This window comes from Magnolia sinica, chromosome 19, assembly GCF_029962835.1.
Source record: "Magnolia sinica isolate HGM2019 chromosome 19, MsV1, whole genome shotgun sequence".
NCBI lineage: Eukaryota > Viridiplantae > Streptophyta > Magnoliopsida > Magnoliales > Magnoliaceae > Magnolia > Magnolia sinica.
Window position 1 is genome coordinate 26740655 of NC_080591.1, and position 23667 is coordinate 26764321.

General features: G+C 40.1%; 1 protein-coding gene across 2 annotated transcripts in view; it reads right to left on the reverse strand.

The window, feature by feature from the left end:
* LOC131235592 (protein HIRA) overlaps window positions 1–23667 on the reverse strand; it is a 40621-nt gene that overhangs the window by 14787 nt on the left and 2167 nt on the right. Inside the window, exons 2-6 of one of the 2 annotated variants that reach the window (XM_058232817.1) lie at window positions 17767–18042; window positions 16868–17119; window positions 15980–16377; window positions 14309–15362; window positions 940–1150 (exon numbers count right to left, since the gene is read on the reverse strand). In XM_058232817.1, coding sequence (XP_058088800.1) covers window positions 940–1150; window positions 14309–15362; window positions 15980–16377; window positions 16868–17119; window positions 17767–18042 — 2191 coding nt within the window. Of the gene's footprint in view, window positions 1–939; window positions 1151–14308; window positions 15363–15979; window positions 16378–16867; window positions 17123–17766; window positions 18043–23667 lie in introns of those variants that run through there. The other variant, XM_058232818.1, reaches the window with a different exon arrangement.

Here is a 23667-nt window from a genome sequence, read left to right on the forward strand (position 1 = left end):
TGGTGTCACACATATGCAGTGGTCCACAAACACAAGCCAATTAAATGGTAAAGTGTATGTGATAATTAGTCCCCCCATAAACCAATTACCCTCCCCAAAGAAGCCCTTTTTTTTCTTTTTTTCTTTTTTGTTTTGTTTTTTTTTTGAAGACACGGGGTGTCCCCACCTCTTTTTTGAAGTGAGACTAATCCCAAAGAAGCCCATTTTAGAGACAGTTTGCTAGAATACGCACCTACATATTGCTATAGTTCAGGATTTCAGCCATTGGTTCTGTGGTAATCTTTCAATGATCCAAAATGTTTATGTGATGCGCCTTATCTTGGGGGGACAAACTAAAAAATAAAAACTTTAAGACTGGAATATTTTAACCCTTTCACCATTGACTTTGTTCTTCTGAACATGGACAATGTCCTTAACTTTTTAATGATCAAAAGGATAAAATATACTAATTTGAGATTTTTTTTTTCTTCTTCTTTTGGGTATGCGTAATCCACTATGAGCATACGCAGTTTGGATAGCTGAAAAGGACTTCAGATCTAGTGACCAATGTATACACTCGGATGTATCGTAGCGACTTCTGGCAACCACTTCTCTCCCACAATCCTACATCTTTTAAACCACTTCCTCTCTCCATGTGCATTGCATGTGCCACATCTACTTTTGCTAACAAGCGAAGGTGTCAAATGGTAGGTTCTCACATAGTAACCAGGTTCAGAAGTATAAACCCAAACCATGTATAGGCATGCCGATTCACCATATTTTGCAGACCAGATTCACTTTTAGAACATATGGTATGTGGACCACTACGGTCCATACACCCATAGTTTGGGGTTCACATCCCAGGGGCATAGGATCAATGTGCCCATAAAATGGCTAATAATAACCTTTGAAAAAACAACTTTAATAAAAATAAAAACTGATGCTCAGAAAAGGCTGTACCTGTATCTTTGTTAGCTGAATCCTGCCTTGTAGTAATGAGAGAAGATAGAGAGTCATGTAAAAGACAGGTCCTATTAAAAAGATCCCACACGTAAATCGATCCCTTCTTTGTGACAAGTAGCAGCTTCCAGCACTCATCACAATCTATAAATACCGCCGCAGACCCCATCATCATAGTTGGCATGGCTCGTCTTCCACACTTTGTGTAAACCTGGTCAAGAAACAAAAAACAAGGGCCTATCAAAAAACTCTCTTTATTGGTATGGGCTAAATAAATATTTATCTACATAAGAAGACAAGGAACTTCTGTTCCACCATGTCAACATGGACATGTGTGTCCAAAACCTCTGGAGCACTGAGTTTTGGGATTTTAACTGTTATATAATATTTTGGGATATTTTTCTACTGTAAATAATTATAAGAGAACTGATCAACTACAGGCAAGGTTCCACTACTTGTAGTGACTTATCATCTTTTCCCACTATTATACCACTTGTGTAGGACATCATACCATGAAAATAGTATGCCCCAAAATGAAGATCACCCGACACAATAATCAGGCTGGTAGGCTCATTGGGTGGGCCACACTGTCAAAATCGATGGGCAACCAACGGTCTGGCTCAAGATACAGCTGTGGTGCATGCAGTGAGCAGATCAGCCAGATTTTCCAGAAGGGGAAGCTTCATGGTGGGGCCTATCAATTTCATGTTAGAGATTTCCTAAACAAGTGCATCTTATTGGGAACAATGGTACAGTACCAGACGTAGTGTTTATGATCAGTTCTCTAATTATAATACACTATCATGTGTAAAGATCACATGCAATGCAACAACTGGTACAGTCTAGAAGTGTGGATGGTCCTTCACCAGCCTAGACTGTCCATTCTTTGAACACCACTGTGTAAAAGTCATACTGATCGGATGATCCTAACCATCTGAATGCTGGACACCTTTGTTATGAACATCCATTTTCCAAATCATTGATCCAATGGTTAATATTGTTGAACCAAAGTGATTGTTTATGATCATAAAGCAATCCAAGTGGGTCCTATTAAATTGATGATTCAGATTATTGGACCTATCTTCAATAAATGATCCCGAGTGCCCTTTTTTGGTAGGCAATGATCTGATAATCAAGGATGATCCTATCACTGCGATGTTTACATGGCCTATGAAGATTGTGCTGATTGAAATGGATAGTTCAGACTTCAGATCAATGATCAGACCCTCTGCATGTCCAAATGCAACCAATTGCAAGGCCTACAGTGTAGCTGCTTGCAGATGATCTTGTTATCTACTGTCCAAAAACAATATTTTGATATTAAAATATATTTGCAAGAAAAGGCGGCAATTTGAGCAATGAGATTGAAAGATATATTATTTTTTAAAAGATAGCGAATAGCAATTATAAAAGCATAAGGGCCTGAAGTAGAGGAATACATGTAGATACTACAGAAACCTTGAACTACATAAATGGTATATGTTAGTGCACACAGATTCATGTGCACCTGAGGTGTACACAGCACCTGTGATGTACACGGATCCTACACCGTATACAGGACCAGGTTCAGGTTTCCTAATTGGTTCTGTTTTCTTATCTCTTTTAGCCTCTAATTGTAATTAGTCATCTCCTCTTGTTAAAATTATCTTCTATAAATAAAGGACTAAGGAAGAGAGGGTCCGGTGGATACAAAATAACATCCTTCTCTCTTCCTCTTCTCCCTTTTCCCTCTAATTTCCAATTACGTTTCATGGTATCAGAGCTTCTTTGATCCCATCCTCTTTTTCTTGTTCCAATCATTCCTCTTTCTTATTCCCATTCTCTATAGCAAACCTCAATTTTGAAAGTTGATCAGACCTTTTCTCTCTCTGTAAGATGGTGAAAGTGAGATAAATCTTGTATCGTACCAAGGCAATTGTAGTGCACCATTGTCTCATCTGGAAGGGATTCCTCCATCGGCAGTTACCTCTGGAAGCAAAACTCACCATAGAAGCTTTGGCTAGCCCTGTACAGCACCGGATCTGCATCATAAGCGGCCCAAGAACACCTCAACTCACCGAAAATCCATTCAGAAATGATTTCCGGTGTAGGATCTGCATAAGAAGCAGCCCTGTGCCACCAGATCTCGCCTGAAATCACCCCAGAGCCACCTCAACTTGTCAGAAATCAGTCCAGATCTGATTACTGGCTCTGGAACTAATAGGGAGCAGTCCAACATTGCCTAAACTTGCCGGAAGCACCTCCAAAGTCTTATAGCAACTCCGGAACTGCACCGGGAACTGTCCAGGGCTGCTGGAAATCACCGGAATCACTTTTCCCTTCACCAGATCTCCTCGTCGACTCCCAATCTACATACATTGATATCCTGGACCACAGGGTTTTCTATTCGAGGCTCTTTCTGGGACCAGGTTCAAGTCCAAGGGCCTCTATTACTGCCGAAAGTGCCCTGTGGGCCACTTATTGGGGTCCGATTAGAAGCTCAGACCACCGTCAAACCCCTGGACCACTCATTGCTTCCAGATCTGTCAAGTGGGACTCCACACGCCGATTTTTCTCTTTTGGACCTTCGATAGACGCTGAGGGGTTACTTCGAATAAGTGTTATTCCTCACTTCTCTTTCTTTCTTCTTCTTTTTTTCCTTTTGTTAAATGGGAGAAAATAAACACGCTTAGATTCCATATGGATATGGAATACACAGACAACCCTAGTCTTATAATAACTATAATAAAACTAGATGGCACAAATTATTTGGAGTGGTCCCAAGCAGCCCAAATGTACATTGGAGCATAACCAAGAAACAGCCCGATCAGGATTATCCCACCTATAATAAATGGGAGAATGAAAATTGGCTTGTGATGTCTTGGTTGCTAAATTCAACGCAACTCAATATTAGTCGTGGTCTTTATCTCTTAAAAACCGTTAAGGATGTATAGGATAAACTAGCCAAAATGTACTCTCACCAAGAAGACTTGGCACACCTTTATCAACTAGACACGGATTAACAATCTCAAACAAGGTATAGAACTGTAGAAGAATACTTTGCTAACTTGAACCAAAAATGGGAAGAACTGAGCAACTGTCAAACAGTTATTCTACAATTTGAAGACTTGAAAAATCAAATACGACAACTGGGAATCTCGGGGAATCTTTAAATTTCTCGCTGGTCGTCATTCGGATTTCGAACCTTAACGTATACAGATTCTTGGGAGAGAATTACTTCCTACCCTCGAATTTGTATATGACCACATTCGCATAGAGGGTCAACGATAGACTACATTAAAAATGGTTAGGAGCTAGGAACTGGACGAGGAAATGTAGTCAAAGATAAACTCAGATGCATACATTGTGAAAAAAGACAAACATTGTTAGGATCTTCATCATCATCTTCGGCCAAAGAACGTCAAAACAAAGTCTCCTGCTAACGTAAGCACCATTGAAGAAACTTCCCGCCTATAGTGACCGACAACCAAGGGAGAAAACCATCAATGAGCTACAATAAGTTGTAGCTCTCTAAGCCTCCATCTCTGCCACTAACCAAATAGGGAAGTCATGCACTTCTACAACTATAATTCTGTGAACCACATCTCTCAAACATCCTGGATCATTGATTTGGGTATCTGACTATATGATGTGTATGACCGATGGCTATACTTCTCTCACCTATCTTCAATAACATCAAATTGGTTGATGGTTCCCTCTTTAAAGCTCTAGGAAAGAGAACTTTCCGTCTTTTTGATTCCTTGTCCATCTCTTCTATAGTCCATGTCCTCTTGTTTTCATCTAATCTTCTTTCTGATAACTCACAATGTGAAACTTGTCAGTTATCCAAGTATATTGTCAAACTACTTTTTCCTTGAATAATACAAAGACGTTGCATCCATTTCAACTTACAGATGTATGGGGACCTGCTACACTAGCATTTACATTTAGTTTCAAAAAATTCTAATCATTTATTAATGATGTTTCACGATATATAAGAATTTATCTCCTAAAGAGTTGGGACAAAGCCCCATTGATTATAAAGATGCTTAATCGAATGGTTGCTACCCAACATAATATTAAAATTAAAACATTTCAATCTGAGAATGATCAAGAATTTTTACGCCTTGATTTACAAAATATTTTCTAGATCATGGCATAGAATTTCAATCCTTGTGCCCTTCTAAACGACAAAAAAACGAAGTGGCAAAACGTAAAAACTGCCACTTACTAGAGATCATTACTAATAGGCATGTCAATACCAAAAGCATATTGGGATAAAGCCATTCTTCTTGCAACATACATAATCAATCGGACTCCAACCGATGTCCTCAAGGGTAACTACTCATTACAAGCCCTACAACATGCATCTCTATTAACCCTAACACCAAAAGTGTGTGAGTACACCTGCTTTATTCACATTCTTAGAGCATTATGCACCAAGCTAGGACCACAAATGATGCAGGACATGAAATTCAAATATGATGTGCAAGATTTTCAAACTTAAGATCACATTAGTTCATAAACAATTACACAAATTCCATATCCCACACAAAAGTTCAAACATTCAATCAAGGGGAATCTATGCGGGTCCAGGCCTACACATGTTAAGGCTAGATCAATAAAAATTATGGACCAAACGATATTCAAAGAGAGGTAAATTCATCCACACATGCACAACAATCTGTCCCTAATCCAAGACATTCACCGGTTTCAGTTCAGAGAACCATAGGATTAGAAAAGGGGCAAACAAATTGAAAATGATGCAATCTAGGGTTAGGGTTATAAAAAATAGATATGAGAGGGATGAAATAGGTAGGAAATCTGAACCTAGCGACAGTCCACACGTGCGAACAGCGGGCCAGGCCTAACGCACGTGCGCAAGGGCCTGGCCGCATATGCGAGGGGGTCCCGAATCCGGAAACCGCCTCCTTGGCTCTGGTCGGCCAAAGGAGGGCTTCAAAACTCCCGAGTTTCGTATCGATCGGATGCGCAGTTTGTGCGTGGTGTTTTGCCGAAGTTTCAGCCCTCCTGCAGGGCCAGATTCTGAAAATCGGTTGTAGGGAGAAAAACTGCTGCAAAAACTAACGGATTCGAAGTTAGGATGGGTGTAGAAGGTGAGAAGTATGGATGGTAGAAGATATGGCTAGATCGGGATAGATATGGCTTCGCACCACGGTAGTTAGCCCTTCGATGAAGGGAGGACTTCACACCCAATTGGATTTCCACAATTCAAGATCTCAGAGGAATAGAAAAAATATAGAATTTTTATTAAACTTCAATGAGAAAAAAAAAAAAAAAAACCCCACAAGGGGTGCCTATTTATAGGAAAACCCTATACCTCAAAACTCGTGCCATATGCACAACCTATTACTTGGCGATGAAGTAAACAAAAATAAAAACTAATCAAAGAAATCTAAACCGTCCATGATACTCTAAATAACACTGATAAACAAAACCTAAAATATGAGCTTAATCAGACTAGTGGGCCACGATCAGATCCCATGATGGGCTTTACTTGATTATCGGGCCCACTCCAACGAACTAAAACTCCGTCTTCTAACTAGAAGGCCCTCCCTGGACGTCGTCATCGATCTAAATCAATGGTGGGGCCCTCTTCCCTGTGTACGTGAGGGGTCGGGGGGTGCATGTGCATGAGATGTCTCCATCAATTCTCCCCCAGCTGCGAAGGTTTCGCAACTGGCGAAACAAAACTCCTGAACCGCTCCGAGATGTAAGGATCAAGTCTCTGAAGTTCCTCCTAAGCGAACCACGTACTGTCTGAAGTTGGACGTGACTTCCACTTGACCAAGAACTTTTGAAACCCGCCGTCCGACGTGGATATTATCTAACGGTCCAGAATAGCCTCTATTTCCTCTCTAGGTGTGGGAAGGGTAGGTATGAGAGGTAGAGGATGAGAAAATGGGTCGGGAAGGGTAGGTATGGTACGTAAAGGCTAGGAAGATGGGTAGGGAAGGATAGGTATGGGACGTAGAGGCTGAGAAGATGGGTCAGGAGGGGGCCATGGATCAAGGGAAAGGTCTAGGGAATCAGGATGGTTAGGTGATAGGCTGGACAATGCATCAGTGGTCCCCTGAAATGCAACTAGATCTTCCACATTGAATGTGAAACTAATTCCCATGGAAAGTGGAAGATCTACTATATACGCATTGAGACCATTTTGTTTTATTATTTTGAATGGTCCAGCGCTACGCATGTGTAATTTACGAACGGCTCCCTGAGGGTACCTCTCTAGCCTGATGCGGACCATCAAGGAGTCCCTTACATTGAATTCCTTAAAACATTTATGTTGGTCTATAGAAAGTGTGTAACGTTCATTACTAATCATGATCTTTTGTCTGATTTCTTGATGTCATGAATGAATGTGATGCGCAAAAGACTCTGCAAACTCTGATGGCTTATGAGATAGCGACATAGGACAAGATCAATAGGTTTCCTAGGTTTATTACTAGTAACGACTTCACAAGGACTTAAGACTTGTGAACCTATCGACAGAACTATTAAACGCAAAATCGGCTATAAGTAGTATGGTGTCCCATGTTCTGGTGTGCCCTATATCCCTCATAGGGGAAAACTCATCCAGTAGATCATCAGGATAGACATCACGAAACTCATTCACTAACGGAATAGCCTCAGTGGGTAACTCTACACTAGCCTCTGGTGCACTCTCTCTAGCCACAGGGCCGTACATGTTGTATCACTCAAAATAGTGGTCTTGATGTCCCTCATGGGGTGGGTACACGGGTGCATGCCCATAATTGATTCCTTGGCCACCTCCATTCATTGGTTTATCATCCTGGCCACCTGCTTGAGGTTAGGCATCTTCCCCAATGGTGGGGTTTGTCCCGGCGGAGGTCTCTAGTTCAGTAATGCGCACATCAAGTTGTTCAAAGCATTGGTCCATATGTTGTTCCTAGCACTTACCCAAAGACTCAAACTGTTGGGTCAGCTTGTTTATTGACTCTTGCAATTGCTCCATCTTTAGTGTAGGGTGCAAACCAAAACCATGACCCATACGTGTGGGCATACAACTGCTAACTCCACCTAAGGACTTCCTACTACGACTATATGCAACTAAATGAGACTAAATGATCCTATGAGACTCTATATGAGGGAAACTACGCAGTGCTACCAAAATCCAGCAATATAGTTGTCAAACTATAAGAAAGTTTCTAAAAAAGCAACATAGTTTCTAAAAACGAAAAAGGAAAGTTTCTAAAAACAAATTAGGAAAGTTTCTAAGAAAGCAACCTAGTTTCTAAAAATGAAAAAGGAAGGTTTCTAAAAACAAATTAGGAAAGTTTCTAGACCTAGAAAAAGGAAAGTGAGTTAATTTCTTAAAAAAAAAAAAAAAAAAAAAAAAAAAAAGAACTAAGAAAGCAACCTAGTTTCAAAAAAAAAAAGAAAAAGGAAAGTTTCTAAAAATACAAAGTAAGTTAGCTTCTAAAAAAAGAAAAAGAAAAGTAACCTAGTTTCTAAAAAAGAAAAAGGAAAGGAAATTAGTTTCTAAAAACAGATTAAGAAAGTTTTAAAAATTAGTTTCTAAAAACAAATTAGGAAAGTTTCTATCTTAGAATTAGAAAGTAAATTAGTTTCTAAAAACAGAAAAGGAGAGTTTCTAAACCTAGAAATAGAAAGCTAAGTTAATTTCTAAAATAATTCAAATAAGGGGATAACAGAAAGTTACAGCAATGTGAATTGCTAACTTTCTGATAACAGAAATTTCAGCAGCTTATTATATCAGGAATTACGGACCTCCAAACAGCTATATATGATGAGACTGGATGCATGATGGACACAAACAAACTAACCCTAAACATTTAATGCATTCCCCTATAAAAACCCTAGGCTTTGATACCAAATTTGATGCAGGACATGAAATTCAAATATGATGTGCAAGATTTTCAGACTTAAGATCACATTAGTTCATAAACAATTACACAAATTTCATATCCCACACAAAAGTTCAAACATTCAATCAAAGGGAATCTATGCAGGTCTAGGCCTACACATGTTAGGGCTGAATCAATAAAAATTATAGACCAAACGATACTCAAAGGGAGGTAAGTTCATCCACACATGCACAACAATCTGACCTTAATCCAAGGGATTCACCGGTTTCAATTCAAAGAACCATAGGATTAAAAAAGGGGCAAGTAAATTAAAAATAATGCAATCTAGGGTTAGGGTTATGAAAAATAGGTATGAGAAAGATAATATAAGTAGGAAATCTGAACCTGGCGACAGTCCACGCGTGTGGACAACGGGCCAAGCCTAGCCGCACGTGCGAGGGGGCCCCGAATTCGGAAACCGCCTCCTTGGCTCTGGTCGGCCAGGGGAGGGCTTCAAAACCGCCTCCTTGGCTCTGGTCGGCCAGGGGAGGGCTTCAAAACCTTCGAGTTTCATATCGACCGGATGTGCAGTCTGTGCATAGTACTCCGCCGAAGTTTCAACCCTCCTGTAGGGCCATATTCTGAAAATCGGTTATAGGGAGAATAACTGCTACAAAAACTGATGGATTCGAAGCTAGGATGGGTGTAGAAGGTGAGAAGTATGAATGGTAGAAGATATAGGCGGATCGGGATAGCTATGGCTTCACACCACGGTAGTTAGCCCTTCGATGAAGAGAGGGCTTTGCACCCAATTGGATTTCCACAACTCAGGAACTCAGAGTAGAAAAAACACAGAATTTTTATTAAACTTCAATGAGGAAAAAAAAACCTACAAAGGGTGCCTATTTATACGAAAACTCTATACCCCAAAACTTGTGTCATATGCGCAACCTATTACTTGGCGATGAAGTAAGCAAAAATAAAAATTAATCAAAGAAATATAAACCGTCCATGATACTCTAAATAACATTAATAAGCAAAACCTAAAATATGAGATTAATCAGACTAGTGGGCCACGATCATGAGATCCCATGATGGGCTTTACTTGACTATCGGGCCCACTCCAACGAACCAAAACTTCATCTTCTAACTAGGAGGCCCTCTCTGGACATCGTCATCGATCCAGATCGATTGTGGGGCCCTCCTCCTTGCGTACGTGCATAGAGGGAGGGGCGTGCATGTGTGCAAGATGTCCCCATCAACGAATCTATAAAATGTGTGTTCTTAGGGTACTCAAACTCTCAAAAATAGTACAAATGTTATTGTCTTGTAAATTGAAAAAGGTATGTTTCCAAGGATGTTACATTCTTTGAAAATGTGCTTATTTCAATTCACGATACGATACACACATTGCATTTCTTCCACTTCCTGTCATAGATAAGCCTTAAATTGATGATGAACTAAGCTCCACTCCAACCAAAGAACTCAAGATCTACTCTTAAAGGAACAAAACCCCTACTCTTCCCAAGCACCACCACTCTTCAATAGTTGAACCAGAACAAGTGGATCTCCCAATTACTCTTTAAAAAAAATTGGATCACCCTATTGCCATTCGCAAAGGAACCCGATCATGTATACATCATTCCATTGGTAACTATGTCACATACAAAAATCTCTCTCTCTCTCTCTCTCTCTCTCTCTCTCTCTCTCTCTCTCTCTCTCTTACTAGTCATTCTTTTCCTCTATATCATCTGTTTCTATATCGACCAAGATTACGGATGCCTTATGCGACCCTAAATGAAAAGCAAACATGGTAGAAGAGATGGTTGCCCTTAAAAAATAGAAAACTTAGGGGTCAGTCACTCTTCCACCAGGCAAACATACTATCAAGAGCAGATGACTGTTTAACATTAAATACAAGTCAGATGGATCGATAGACGGATACAAAACACAACTAGTTGCCGAGGGCCAAGGGCTTCACCCAAAAGTATGGTGAAAGCTACTATGAAACCTTTGCCCTGGTAGCAAAATTAAAATTTGCCCGCTTCCTATTGCCTATGGCCATAAACCATAATTAGCCTCTGCATCAATTGGATGTCAAAAAGACAATTTATAAATGGATCTTCATAAAGAAATGTATACGGCCCTTCCTCCTGGTTTTTGGCCTAAGGGGGAGACTGATAAAGTTTGTCGCCTTCAGAAAGCTTTGTATGGCCTCAAACAGTCTCCTCGGACCTAGTTTGAAAAGCTTGGCAATACAACTTCCAACATCATATTTAAAGCACATTTGAATACTGTGTTTGTAAAACACATGGATGGCAACACAACAATTCTTGTGGTATATGTTGATGATATCATTCTAAGTGGCATGAGCACAACTGAGATAGATAAATAACTATACTTGTCACAACTGAGATAGAAAATGTTAAGAAATTCGTGGCTTGTCATTCAAGATTAAAGATTTAGGGATGCTAAAGTACTTCATTGGAATTGGAGTGGCTTGCTCAAACTATGGAATCTTCTTATCCCAATATAAGTTTGCTTAATCTTATGAGAGATGTAGATCTACTTAGTACTTGCCCTGTTGACATATCTATTGAAGTAAATCATAAGTTGCATGAGGGACAATTAGACAAAATTAATAATCTAAGCATGTATCGTTGACTAGTGGGTCATCTAATTTATCTCAACTTTATTCGTCTGGATATCTCTTATGTTGTTGGAATTGTTAGCTAGTTTATGCAATGACCTTGTCGGCATCATCTTGAAGTGGTCTATCAAATTCTTTGTTACTTAAAAGTTGCACCTGGCCGTGATATTCACTACTCAAATCATGATCATCTGAGTATCAATGATTTCTGCAATGCTGATTGGGTTGGCTTGTTTGATTGACGCTCCACTACATGGTACTACACGTTTGGAGGAAGAAACCTAGTTACTTTAAAAAGTAAGAAGCAATTTGTTGTTACTCACCCCTCTGCCAAGGTCGAATACCATGCAATGGTCATGCAAGTGAAAGTCATCCTTCAAGATATGGGATTCACAACATCTTCCCCAATTCCACTACATTGGGATAATCAAGCGGTCATCCATATTGCATCCAACTCCGTCTTCCACAAACACACAAACACATTGAAGTCGACTGCTACTTCATTCGGGAAAAATTAGCTGTCAAGCTTCTACATACACCTTTTGTTTGTTCAGAGGATTAGTTAGCAGATGTTTTCACCAAAGCTATGCGCTTCAAGACCATCAATATCAAGATTCCAGATTGACATAAATGATGTCCATGCACCAGCTTGAGGGGAAGTGAGTGTACACAAATTCATGTGCACCTAACATGTACATAGCACTTGTGTACACAGATACCTGTGCACTTGTGGTTTACCATATATAAGGTTAGGCTTAGGTTTCATAATTGCTTTTGTTTTCTTATTTCTTTCCATCTCTAATTATAATTGGTCCTCTCCTCTTGTTAAACTTATCTTCTATTGATCAAGGTGTTCCAAAAGAGTAACGGTGGCCACAATGGTCACCATTGTTACCGTTATGATACGGGCCATAACGGCCCCCATATTAGCCATCACAGTCCTTTTTTTTTTTTTTTTTCAAAAACTGTTACAGTCCGTTACAAGGCCGTTATTGTCTGTTACGGGACCGTTACGGCCTGTTTTTTCTATAAAGGCCGTTTCGACCCCGTAACGCATAACGGTTATGTCTGTTACCGTTACGTAACCAATTTTGAATACCTTGCTATTGATAAAGGAATAAGGAAGAGAGGGTGGATACAAAACAACACCCTTCTCTCTTCCTCTCTCTTTTCCCACTCCTTTCATCTACATTTCAATATACATATAGGGTCCAAAATACAAGCATGCACCAAAGTTCATTGTCAAGCACACAATTTTTTCATAGGTGGCATATGAACATGGTCCGAAACATTCATTTGTCAAGGGACTGGGCCATGCTCGAATAAACACAACTTTCAGATGATCCTAATCACCGATTGGAAGAATTGTTGCCCAATGAAGTCTCAAGCATTGATTGAACATTTTTCTAACCACCCATTTCTAATCCTCAGAAATACATCTACCGCAAGGACCATCTGATTGGTGTCATGTGAATTTTGGTGTAAGCCTATTCATGGTAGGGCCCAACTGATGAACTGCCCAGATCTCATACATGCATGCCACGACATGTGTAGGTGTTTCTTATACATCATGCTAAACAACAAGATAAATGATAGGGTCTTTCTCTTGCGGCTATTGATGTGTCTGACAAGCACAACTCACATTATGTTTTTATTTTAAATGGAGTATAAATGTGACATCAGCCATCTCCACCTCATTCTATTATTACTTTTAGGCAATGTTTGATTTTTCATATCCTTTGTAAATACGCTGTAAATAGGTAATTATTACTCTATCAGCTTGTTTGAAAATTCAAGAGTATTTCTGCCTCGAAAACCAGTCCAAAAGGACTGACTTAAATTTGGGGGCTCCACCGTGATATATGTGGCATATTCATGCCGTCCATCCGTTTTACCGAAACATTTTGGGGCATGAGCCAAAAAAGAGGCATATCCAAAGCTCAAGTGGCCCACGCCAAAGAAAACAATGGCCTTAAACCGTCCACTGTTGAAAGTAGTTTCCTTTACCGGGCCCTGATGTTTATTTGTCATCTAACATGTTCATTAAGGCCACAAACACATGGATAAGGGGAAAAGACAAATATCAGGTTGATCCAAAACTTCTTGGGGGCCCAAGAAGTTTTTAACGATAGGCGTTCAATTCCCATTGTTTCCTATGGTGTGGTCCACTTGAGCTTTGGATCTGCCTCATTTGTGGCTCATGCCCTGAAATCAACTGGCATAATGGATGGACAGTGTGGATAAGCCACATACATCACGGTGGGCCCCACATTTATTTCGCACCTGTCCTTGATTTTAGTGTTCAAAAAACAGGTGTCAACGTCAACATTGGGAATGATGTGGTGATTAACTAGGTAAGTAATTATTACCTATTTCCAAGGTATTTACAGGCTATATGAAAAATCAAACAGCCCCTTAGGCAAATAGTGAATCATGAATGGGCAAAGCATTATAATGGAAACAATAGAAGAGATTCATATTTGGGAAATGTTGTGTAAGAGGCACTTCAGATATGTCCTATGAAGTGCAATCTCCACCCTGCCGGTGGTAAATGCATGCCTGGTGGACCACTGTACAGTGATGGATAGCCCGAAATCACAGCGATTGGACAATCTTGACCATCTGACCACACATGGATCTTCGCTCATTTCTGTTCAATTTGGAGTCAACCCTCCATTTGCAGCCTACAATCAGATGGCTGCCATCATCTGAACACCACCCGTTTCCGCTATGGCCAATCCACATGACAGCCCACCTAACCAGTGGTACTTACCACTGACATAAGAAACATGTATGGAGAAGATGTGATCGTGTGCACTTAATGGACCTCCGTGAAGTGTGTGCATCGTGTTAGAATTTCTGCAATCCTCTTTTTAGTTCTATATACCTGCAAGCAGCCATCTTCACAACCAATGGCCCAGAAGTTCGCATTTCCTGCCAAGACAGTAACTTTCCCAGCTATTCTATCTGACCAAACAGTTTCAGCACCTTTTGTGCAAGTAACTTCAGTTTCCTTCATCATGGATGCATTCGCTACGCCAATCACATCATTTGATGCTCGTTCTATTGGCTTAGCTTCCAAGCAGACAGGCACGCTATCTTCACCTTCTTTCTTATTAAAGACCCGAATTGAAAGAGCATTGCAAGAAGCCTGAAAACCCGACGTGCTTATAAGTCCAGATTGTTCTACATTAATTCTTCCATCAGAACCGGACGAAGCTGGCACCTTTTCAATAACAAGGTTTTCAGTGATGTGCGCCCTTGCTGTGGCCCCCGATCGCTCCTTCACACTGCAGTGGCAGCACTTTCCAGAAATATTATTTGCTTCTGAGGTCTTGAGATAAACTTCCTTAGCTCCACTGTCCACAAGAAGTGGTCCATTATCATCCTTCCGTTGATCAGAGACAGCTGATAGTGGGAAGTCCAATGCTTGAGCTTGGTTCCCACCCGAGATATTTTCCTGATGAGCGGGAACGCCAACTGCTTCAGGAATTATTCTCTTCCTACCATCAGGTCGTCTATATTCTCTTTGTTTCACAGGACTAGAAATCCGAACAGAAGTGGGTTTATTTATACTGTCACCGCCAGTTCCTCCACTCTTCTTCCCGTCTTCAACTCCGGTTTCAGATGCCTTAACATGTGACTGACTGACAGCCGGTTTCACTGAATCCATAGGTAACTTGCCAGGAATTCGATTCTGCTGACTATTGGAAAGTCCTCGTTTGTTAGTAGACTGCTTGGCAGATGCCGCCTCTAGCAACAACTGAGCTGGACTTTCCACCAAGTTTGCCTGCCTTCCTCTAGCGTCTCCATAGCGGTTTCTCTTCAATTCGTCCAACTCGGTATCACTTAATCTGTGGCCCAGTTCTTTCACTTCAAAATGGAATGTGGCCGCCGTCCCGTCCAAGGAGCATGCGAAAAGTGCATACCCATCGGGACTCCTGTTAAAACAAAAACCAAAAAACAAAAAATGCAAGTTAAGATACAGGAATATATCAAGAGAGGACTCAGATCTTGATACATTTGATACATCAGGACATGAGGAGAATCCTTATATATCTATTCCATAAGCTAGGTCCATGGTTCAGAAATCTAAACCATTGATCTTATGTGATGTGCCCCATGACAAATTTAAGATACCAACAAAATCTTATAGACCAGAAGACCATGATTCACAAATCAAGTCCATTGATCTGATAGTGCCCCACGACGGACGCAAGATACCAACAAAAAATCTTATAGACCAGAAGAACATGGTTCAGAAATCAAGACCATTGATGTAATGTGCCCCACAATGGATGTAAGATACCAACAAAAAATCTAATAGACCAGAAGATCCTAGTCATCCAAATCATGGCATTTTCCTCAAACCATTAATGTCCTTACCATCTATTTCTAGGCCGCTGAAAAAATGGGTTAACATCTCCCAATCTGGGAGATTTTTGAATTTTGGGGGTCCCCCATCCACAGTGAGACACATCAGATCGACAGCCTGGATCCCCGATGGCCTCCATCATGTCAACGCTCTGGAGCACAGTAAATAGCAACCGTTCCTTACCAGGATAAGTCAACAACACTTTGAGAAAAGAAATGCTTGGCCACAAAGAGAGGACGTGCGCTTGCTGTTGTCCATACAGTTATCGTGCGATCCTGACTACCAATGGCAATCACGTTATATGGCAGTGACTCTTTCGTGCTGGTCTTCGAGGCACCATTAGACCATCCAGCCGTTGCAACTTTTGCCTCCTGACCATTCGCAAAATTCTTTCGGAACATAGAATGGTTGAACTTCACAACAATAATGGGGGCATTGTGTCCTAGAAAGTCAAAAGTGGCAGCCCACTCGCCTCTTTCTAGTACAGGTGCTGAGTGCCTTGGCTTTTGAAAACCATGAGTGGTGGTGATAAAATGGCCACACGGGGACCATCCCAGACGCCTAAAAAACGTCGATCCAAGCTGGGAAAAAAAAAATTCTGAATGAAAAACCAACCGCATATAATTGAAGAGGAATTTCATGATCCTCAATCCAGGGACATGCACAGGCATCAAAATGACTGGAGTCTGTATGGGCCCCACCATTCAGTGATCCAAAATGTTGGTCTAATGAGGCCCCACCACAGATGGAATGGGAAAATTCTAACCCTTCAATCAGAAGCCCGGCAGCCTGCTAAAAGATGGTTGAGAATAAGACCATAGTAACATTTCATTTTGAATGGAAAATAGGGAAATGATGTTAAGAATCTTCCAATCTCGGAGGGCATCCCCATCAATGGTAGGCCCATCAGACCTAAGGTCTGGATTGCAGAAGAATGGGCCCCACTTATACAGGCTAAACACTGGACAATCCTGTGCAAGTCTGTGGTTCTTGGTTCACACAATTCCTCACAGATGAAAAAGCCCTCAAATGTGCATAAAGAAAATGAATTGCTGCAGGTATTGTACGTACAGATTTTGCCCAATGCCCCTCCGTCTTGTGAGCAAGGGTCCAGTCGCTAGTGCGCCATATAATAACAGTCTTGTCATCTGATTGACTTGCTATAAAGGAACCAATAGGATCCCACGCAACCCCTTTAACCAGGCTGGAATGGCCTCTCAAAACAGCAGTGCAGATGCCATTGCTCATGTTCCAGATGTGAACGGTGTTATCCAAACTGCCGCTAGCCAATATTGAGTCATCTGGAGACCAATTAAGATCCACCTACTTCAAGCACGGAAAAACAACTCCTCGGTTAGAAGAAATGATGTGATCACCAAATGCCAGACTAAAAATTTAAAAAAAAAAAAAAAAAAGTGGACCCCACATGTAGATGAACGGGCCATTAAAAAAACATGTAGATGAACTAGCCCAAAAACCATTGGCCAACTCATTAAATGGGCCACAAATGCATAGAAACAATGGAAGTATAAAAGTTTTCTGCTTTTTTTTTTTTTTTTTTTGGAAAGGAACAGTTTAAAAGAAGTCACCACCAATCCACACTCAACATCCACAATTGGCCCACCTGGCAAGTTGGCCAGCCCTTTTTTGGGCTTGCAAGTTGGGCCAGCCCATTTTTGGGCTAGATGAACTAGCACACAGATCACTGATCAACTCATCAAGTGGGCCTCAAGGGTATAGAAATAATGGATGGATTAAAAGAAGCTGCCCCCAAACCGCACTTAACATCCATGATAGGCCCACCTGGCAAGTTAGGCTGGCCTATTTTAGGACCAGTTTATCTACATTGTGGGGCCCACCTGATGATGAATGGCTCCAATGTCATGCATGTAAAGTGTGTTTGGGTGTTGCAAAACTCAAACTGTACCTAGCAAAGGTGAGATAAGAAACAAATGTAAGCATTTGATTACCACATCTGCAGTATGGCCCCTTAAAGTCATCGTCACTTTCCAATTTTCAACATCAGGAGCTTCTCCACTGCCAAATTCAGTAGTGCCTGACCCGGGCTTTCTCTCATGAATAAGAATCACTTGATCATCAGAACCAGATGCAACATATCGGCCATGCTTGGCCCACCTAACACAATTAACAGACCCGAAGTGGTCACGGAGGGTGGCCAACAATCTCTGGGTTGATTGGTCAGTTTCTGACTCCCCGCCTACTGATTTCATGTTCCATATCCGGACCTATACAGGATGCAAATCCATGGTAAAAAGAATTGGAAAAAATGAGCTTTATGATATGCTAAAGCTTCAAAATAATGTTTTAGAAAGCGAATCCAATTGTGAATTGTGAATTGTAAGAAAGTCAAAACTGATCAAGTTATATTTTGTGAGACTTGCAATATCATTTCTAAGTAACTAACAAGAAAAAGAACCAAAAATCTGCAAAACGTAGTATTTCGCCAAATCCACTTCATTTGAACATTTGCATCAAATTCAGGTCTGCTAAAATGGCATTTACATGGTTACGAACTATATAAAGAATCTTAGTCAATCAGGCATAGTAAAGAAGTCGATCTTTGTTTGCAAGTCCATTTCAAGTTTTCAACTAAGGGCATGTTTGTTTTACCAATTACCACGGTAATGTAAAGGAAATGTGCAATGATTATAATTTACCAATCAAGCATAGAAAAGAAATCGATCTTTGTTTGCAAGTTCATTTCAACTAAGGGTAATGCAGGATAGATGCATGAACCAAATAAAATGTGAGATCAATTAGCAGAATTAAGACAATTTAAAAAATTAAAATTAAAATTAAAATTAAAAAAATTAAAAAAAAAAAAGGAAGCATTGCCATAATCATCACGAATCCCGTGAAACCAAAAGAACATCTTGCATAATCTTAGCCTAAGTTACCAACATCGTCACAAGATCATTAAATAAAAGAAAATTATGATCTAATGGATGTAAGGACATCCAATTAGTATAGGGTATAGTCTATTTCAAAGTAGAAGGCCTAATACAACCTAGGGTAAAAATTAGGGTTGGGGTAATTTTGGAAGGTTGGAAAGTTAGGAATTTTAGGTTTAAGGTTACGTTTTTTGGAATGGAAAAAAGGAGTTTTATTAGAAGGATGATGAAAAACCGAAAGGGGCAAGGTGTGGCCGTATGGCCAACTCAAAGGATTCACACGTGTGGTTGTACAGTCACACATGTGGTGTGGGACGGATGGGTTAATGATGGGGACATCATGCGCACATGCACGCCCCCCACCCTACGCACATACTCAAGGAGGAGGAAGGCCCCACTATCGATCTGGATCGACGACGACATCTATGGAGGACCTCTTAGTTAGGGGGCTATGCTATGAATCATTAGAGTGGACCTGATCATCATGTGAATCCTACCATTGGATCTCATGATCATGGCCCACTACCCTAGATGATCTAGGATTTTCAGTTTTGATTATTATTTCTATTAGAAACATCATGAACAGTTTTGATTGTGTTGATTAGTTGTTATTTTTGTTACTTCGTCTCTAAGTCTTAGTGTGCGCACATGCCGCGGCTTTTGGGGTTTAAGGTTTTTTTATAAATAGGTAACCTCATGTAGGTTTTTTTTTCATTGAAGCTTATGAATAAAATTCTGCATTTTTTCTTCTCTATCCCTCTGAGTTGAAAAAGCTAATTGGGTGCAAAACCCTCCTTTCCTCTAAGGGCTAACTACCGTGGTGCAAAGCCACAACAATCCCAGATCATCCCCATCTCTTCGACCCCACATCTACCATCTTCCACAACCCTCCCTTCTTCAGATTTATTCTTTTTTTTGTGCCCAAGTTCTCCACTACAGCAGATTTCTAAATTCTGGTCCACCAGAGGGGCTGAAACTTCGGCGGAGCACCACACACACACCGAAATACGGATCGTCGCGAAACTTGGTGTGAGAGTGGGCCTCCCCTAGCCGACCACACCCAACAAGTCCTTTTTCGGTTTCGTGGGCCCCACACACATGCGGCCAGATAGCCACGCACGTGCGGCCAGGTAGGCTTGCTGTCCACACGCAGGATCCTTCTTAGGTTCTTCTCTCTCCTCTATTTCTCTCCTCTCTCACCTTAAATCCCAAACCCTAGCCTTAAAAAATCTCAGATTCTAAGTATTTCCAACTTTTGCAAACCCTAGGTTTTCCCCTTATTTGAAATATGGTGAATCTCCTGAATTAGGGAATAGTCCTTTGCAGAATTGGATGAATCTACACTCCATTGGGTATTATTTGGTTTATACTTTTACTTGATCCATCCCTAAACGTGTGCAGGCTTGGACCTCATAGATTCCCCTTGCTGAATGTTTTGAACGTATGTGGGACATGATTTATTTATTTATTTATTTATTTTTATTTTTTTTGTGATTGTTTAGAAATTGGTATGATCTAAAGCTTGAAATCTTACACCTCATATTTAATTTCATGTTCTGCATCAGTTTAGGTCGGTTAGGGTTTGGATGATAGATAGATAAGGGAAAGATGAGTTTAGGGGAAGAAGACTTAGGATGGGTGAATCGAAGAACCTGAAGAAAATACCTTGGTGGAGGGGAAAAGAGATGATAGAGACTTCACACCTCCGTTGATGAATATTAGCCTCGCACCAATCTCTCTTCCAAATCGCATATAAGTATCTTTAAATCGCATGAAAATAGAAGAAGAAGAAAGTTAAAGCTTTTTCTTTTTTCTTTTTTTTTAAATCACAAAATCCAATGAGGGAGAGAGTCACATGCCCACCCTCTTTTATAACTCCAAGAAAGTTCGAAAATTACAATAAATACTCTGTTTTGTTAATTTTGACGAAAATAGCCCTAGTCTAACTAAAATAACTTAGAAACACTCATAATAGTGTCCAAACATAACATAAACAAAACTAAATCCTATAATTTGATAAAATCTAGAAAAACTAATGTGGATGATCCACGATCAATGGCCCGATCATGTGATCCAACGGCCCAATCGTCACGCCCCTCCAATCCAACGGTCTGGATCCCTCCATAAAGCAGCACATGCACGTCTTCCCGGTGTGAGGTCTTCCAAATGCTCGCACATGCACATAGGGTCTTCAGCACGATCACGAGTACTCACCTAGCCACAGGGAAATCGGTGCGGCCTGCCTCCTCCTCTGATACGTACGCAAATATGTACGTGAAGTGATGTCCTCATCAAAGAGCCTATTTGTTTTACCAATTACCACGGTAATGTAAAGAAAATGTGCAATGATTATAAATTACTTTACCAATCTCATAACAACATTTGCATTTGACCACCGATTCCCATCATTGGTTATCGGTTTTAAGATCATAATGATGACATTTTTACATTAATGTCAAATCATCACCAAAATACACTGATGTCGCTATTTGGACTTGAGATTTTTACAGCAATGCCATGAAAAAGTGCAATGATTACAAATTACCTATCTCCTAAATGTATCGGTATTTGACCGACAATTCCTTTATTTGGTTTAGTGGTAGCTAAATAGTAATGATGACAATTTTCCTTTACATTACAAGGGTAGTTGACAAAACAAACAGGCCCTAAATGTACGCCAGTGATAAAACGAGCTTTAAAATCATTACCAATCATTTTGAAACGAAAAAGTCATTAACAGTCATGACATATTATATAGAGTAAGGGTGTGTTTGGTTGCACCAAGTATCATGAAACTTCATGATATTTCATGATTAATCAGTCCATTTGGTTCAAAATTTCATGATATTTCATGAAATTCACTACAATCAACCACAACCTAAGAGAAAATCATGAAATGAAAAGTCATTAACAATCATGAATTATTATATATTGATTAAGGTTGCATTTAGTTGCACCGAAAATCATGAACTTTTCATGATTAATCAGCCTATTTTGGTGTGAAATTCATGAAATTTGGTACAACCAACCAAATCGTATGATTCACGTAAACTAAATGGAATCAGGTTGAATTGTGTCAATTCCCATGGGGTGCTAATTAAAATGCAGGAATTTCTTTTATTTTTTATAGGTAACCTCAAAATAAAAGGAGAAATGAGAGTATGGCATGAAATAAAAGGTGTGATTACTTAATCCCTAGAACAAACAAATAATGTGTATCCATGTATTAATCCAATGGTCAGATATTCTGTTCTCAGTTGAAGTCGCAAAACCTAGTTACAAGGCATTGAAATTTCATGCAAACTAAGGTTTTTACAAAGGACTGACGTTAAAAGGGCATGAGCAGCAAGTAAACTATCCATAGATAGTTGAAATTAGACATCAAAAACAACAAATGTACACATAACACCTGAACTAGAAACAGTTGATTGAATGCATGCATAACCCATTTACAATAAAAAGATTTACTAATACAGAGAAATCACTGAAGCGGTGTAGAAATAACCACATGGCCCTCCCTAGGAATCCTCAAAGCTGGGTATTTCTACACCGTATCAATCAATAGAAACTATTCTACAAAGAGGAACTAAAGAAGCCTGATGCATCAGAATGTGAAATGTCCTGTCCTGATGCACCAATATTCCCAAATGGTACCCACAGTTCAGTAATCCAGAGCATTCATATGGCAGGCCCTACCATGGATGGAGATTCTGCAAAAATCCCCAAGATAAAATGTCTAGCCCTCAGATCAGTGACCTACAAATAGGCATTTGCGAGAAAAATACAGCAATGATCAAGATAGAAGACCAAACACTGAATATCTAGGATCTTTCGATCTGGAAGAGCTTTGGGCCACACAATATCTTCGGTGGGCATGATAAGATTGATGGTCTAGATCACCGAGCCATTGGGCCCACTTATTGGAAATGGGTGCATCAGGAGACTGATGACAAGTTGCTGCATCAAAATTCCGAAATGTCTTTTCCACAGGACATAATTTAACTGAAGTATGAATCATTTTGTATAGCTCTCCTCATCTAGTCTATTAACTACAGGTTGAATTTCAGCAGTGTACTCAAACCATGAAACCAACATCACATATCAATAGATATAGACATGAGATTAACGATTCGGGATAAGTCTCTCTACACAGGATCAGCCAATGAAATACGAGATCACCTACAAAGCATTATACATTATCATGAGGAATTACACCATAACCCTGCAAAGTTGGTACGTAACATGCATGCACTCATCCACTGTACATGCCCCGTGTATGTATTTCTATTTAATCCAAACTGTCCAAGTCATTGTAGATGTGGCATTGGCCCAAAATTAAAATGAATTGATGATACAAGATTATCCAAATTGATGAAACATATTTTGCATGCCACATATACAACAGCGAATGATCCATCAAAATCTGCCAAAATCACAATCCCTCCAATACAATACCGCGAAGCTGCACCACCTTGTTGTGCCTTCTAAAAGTGACCTATAACAGCCATTACAGCCCCTGTAATGGCCTGTTACGCCCCCCATAAAGGCTGTAACGGCCCGTAACAATCTATTGCAGGGCTGATACAGTTTTTCAGGTTTTTTCAATAAATTTAAAAAATAGACCATAATAGGCATTACGAGAGCCATAACAGCTGTTACAGCCTATATCATAAAGGTAACGGTGATGACATACAGGGAATGATCAAACAAAATCTGCCAAAATCATAATCCCTCGAATACAATACTGCGAAGTTGCACAACCTTATTGTGCCTTCTAAAAATGACCTATAACAGCCATTACAGCCCCCATAATGGCCTGTTACGCCCCCCATAATGGCTGTAATGGCCCCGTAACAATCTATTGCAGGGCTGATACAGTTTTTTCAATAAATTTTAAAAATAGACCGTAATAGGCATTACGAGAGCCATAACAGCTGTAACAGCCTATATCATAAAGGT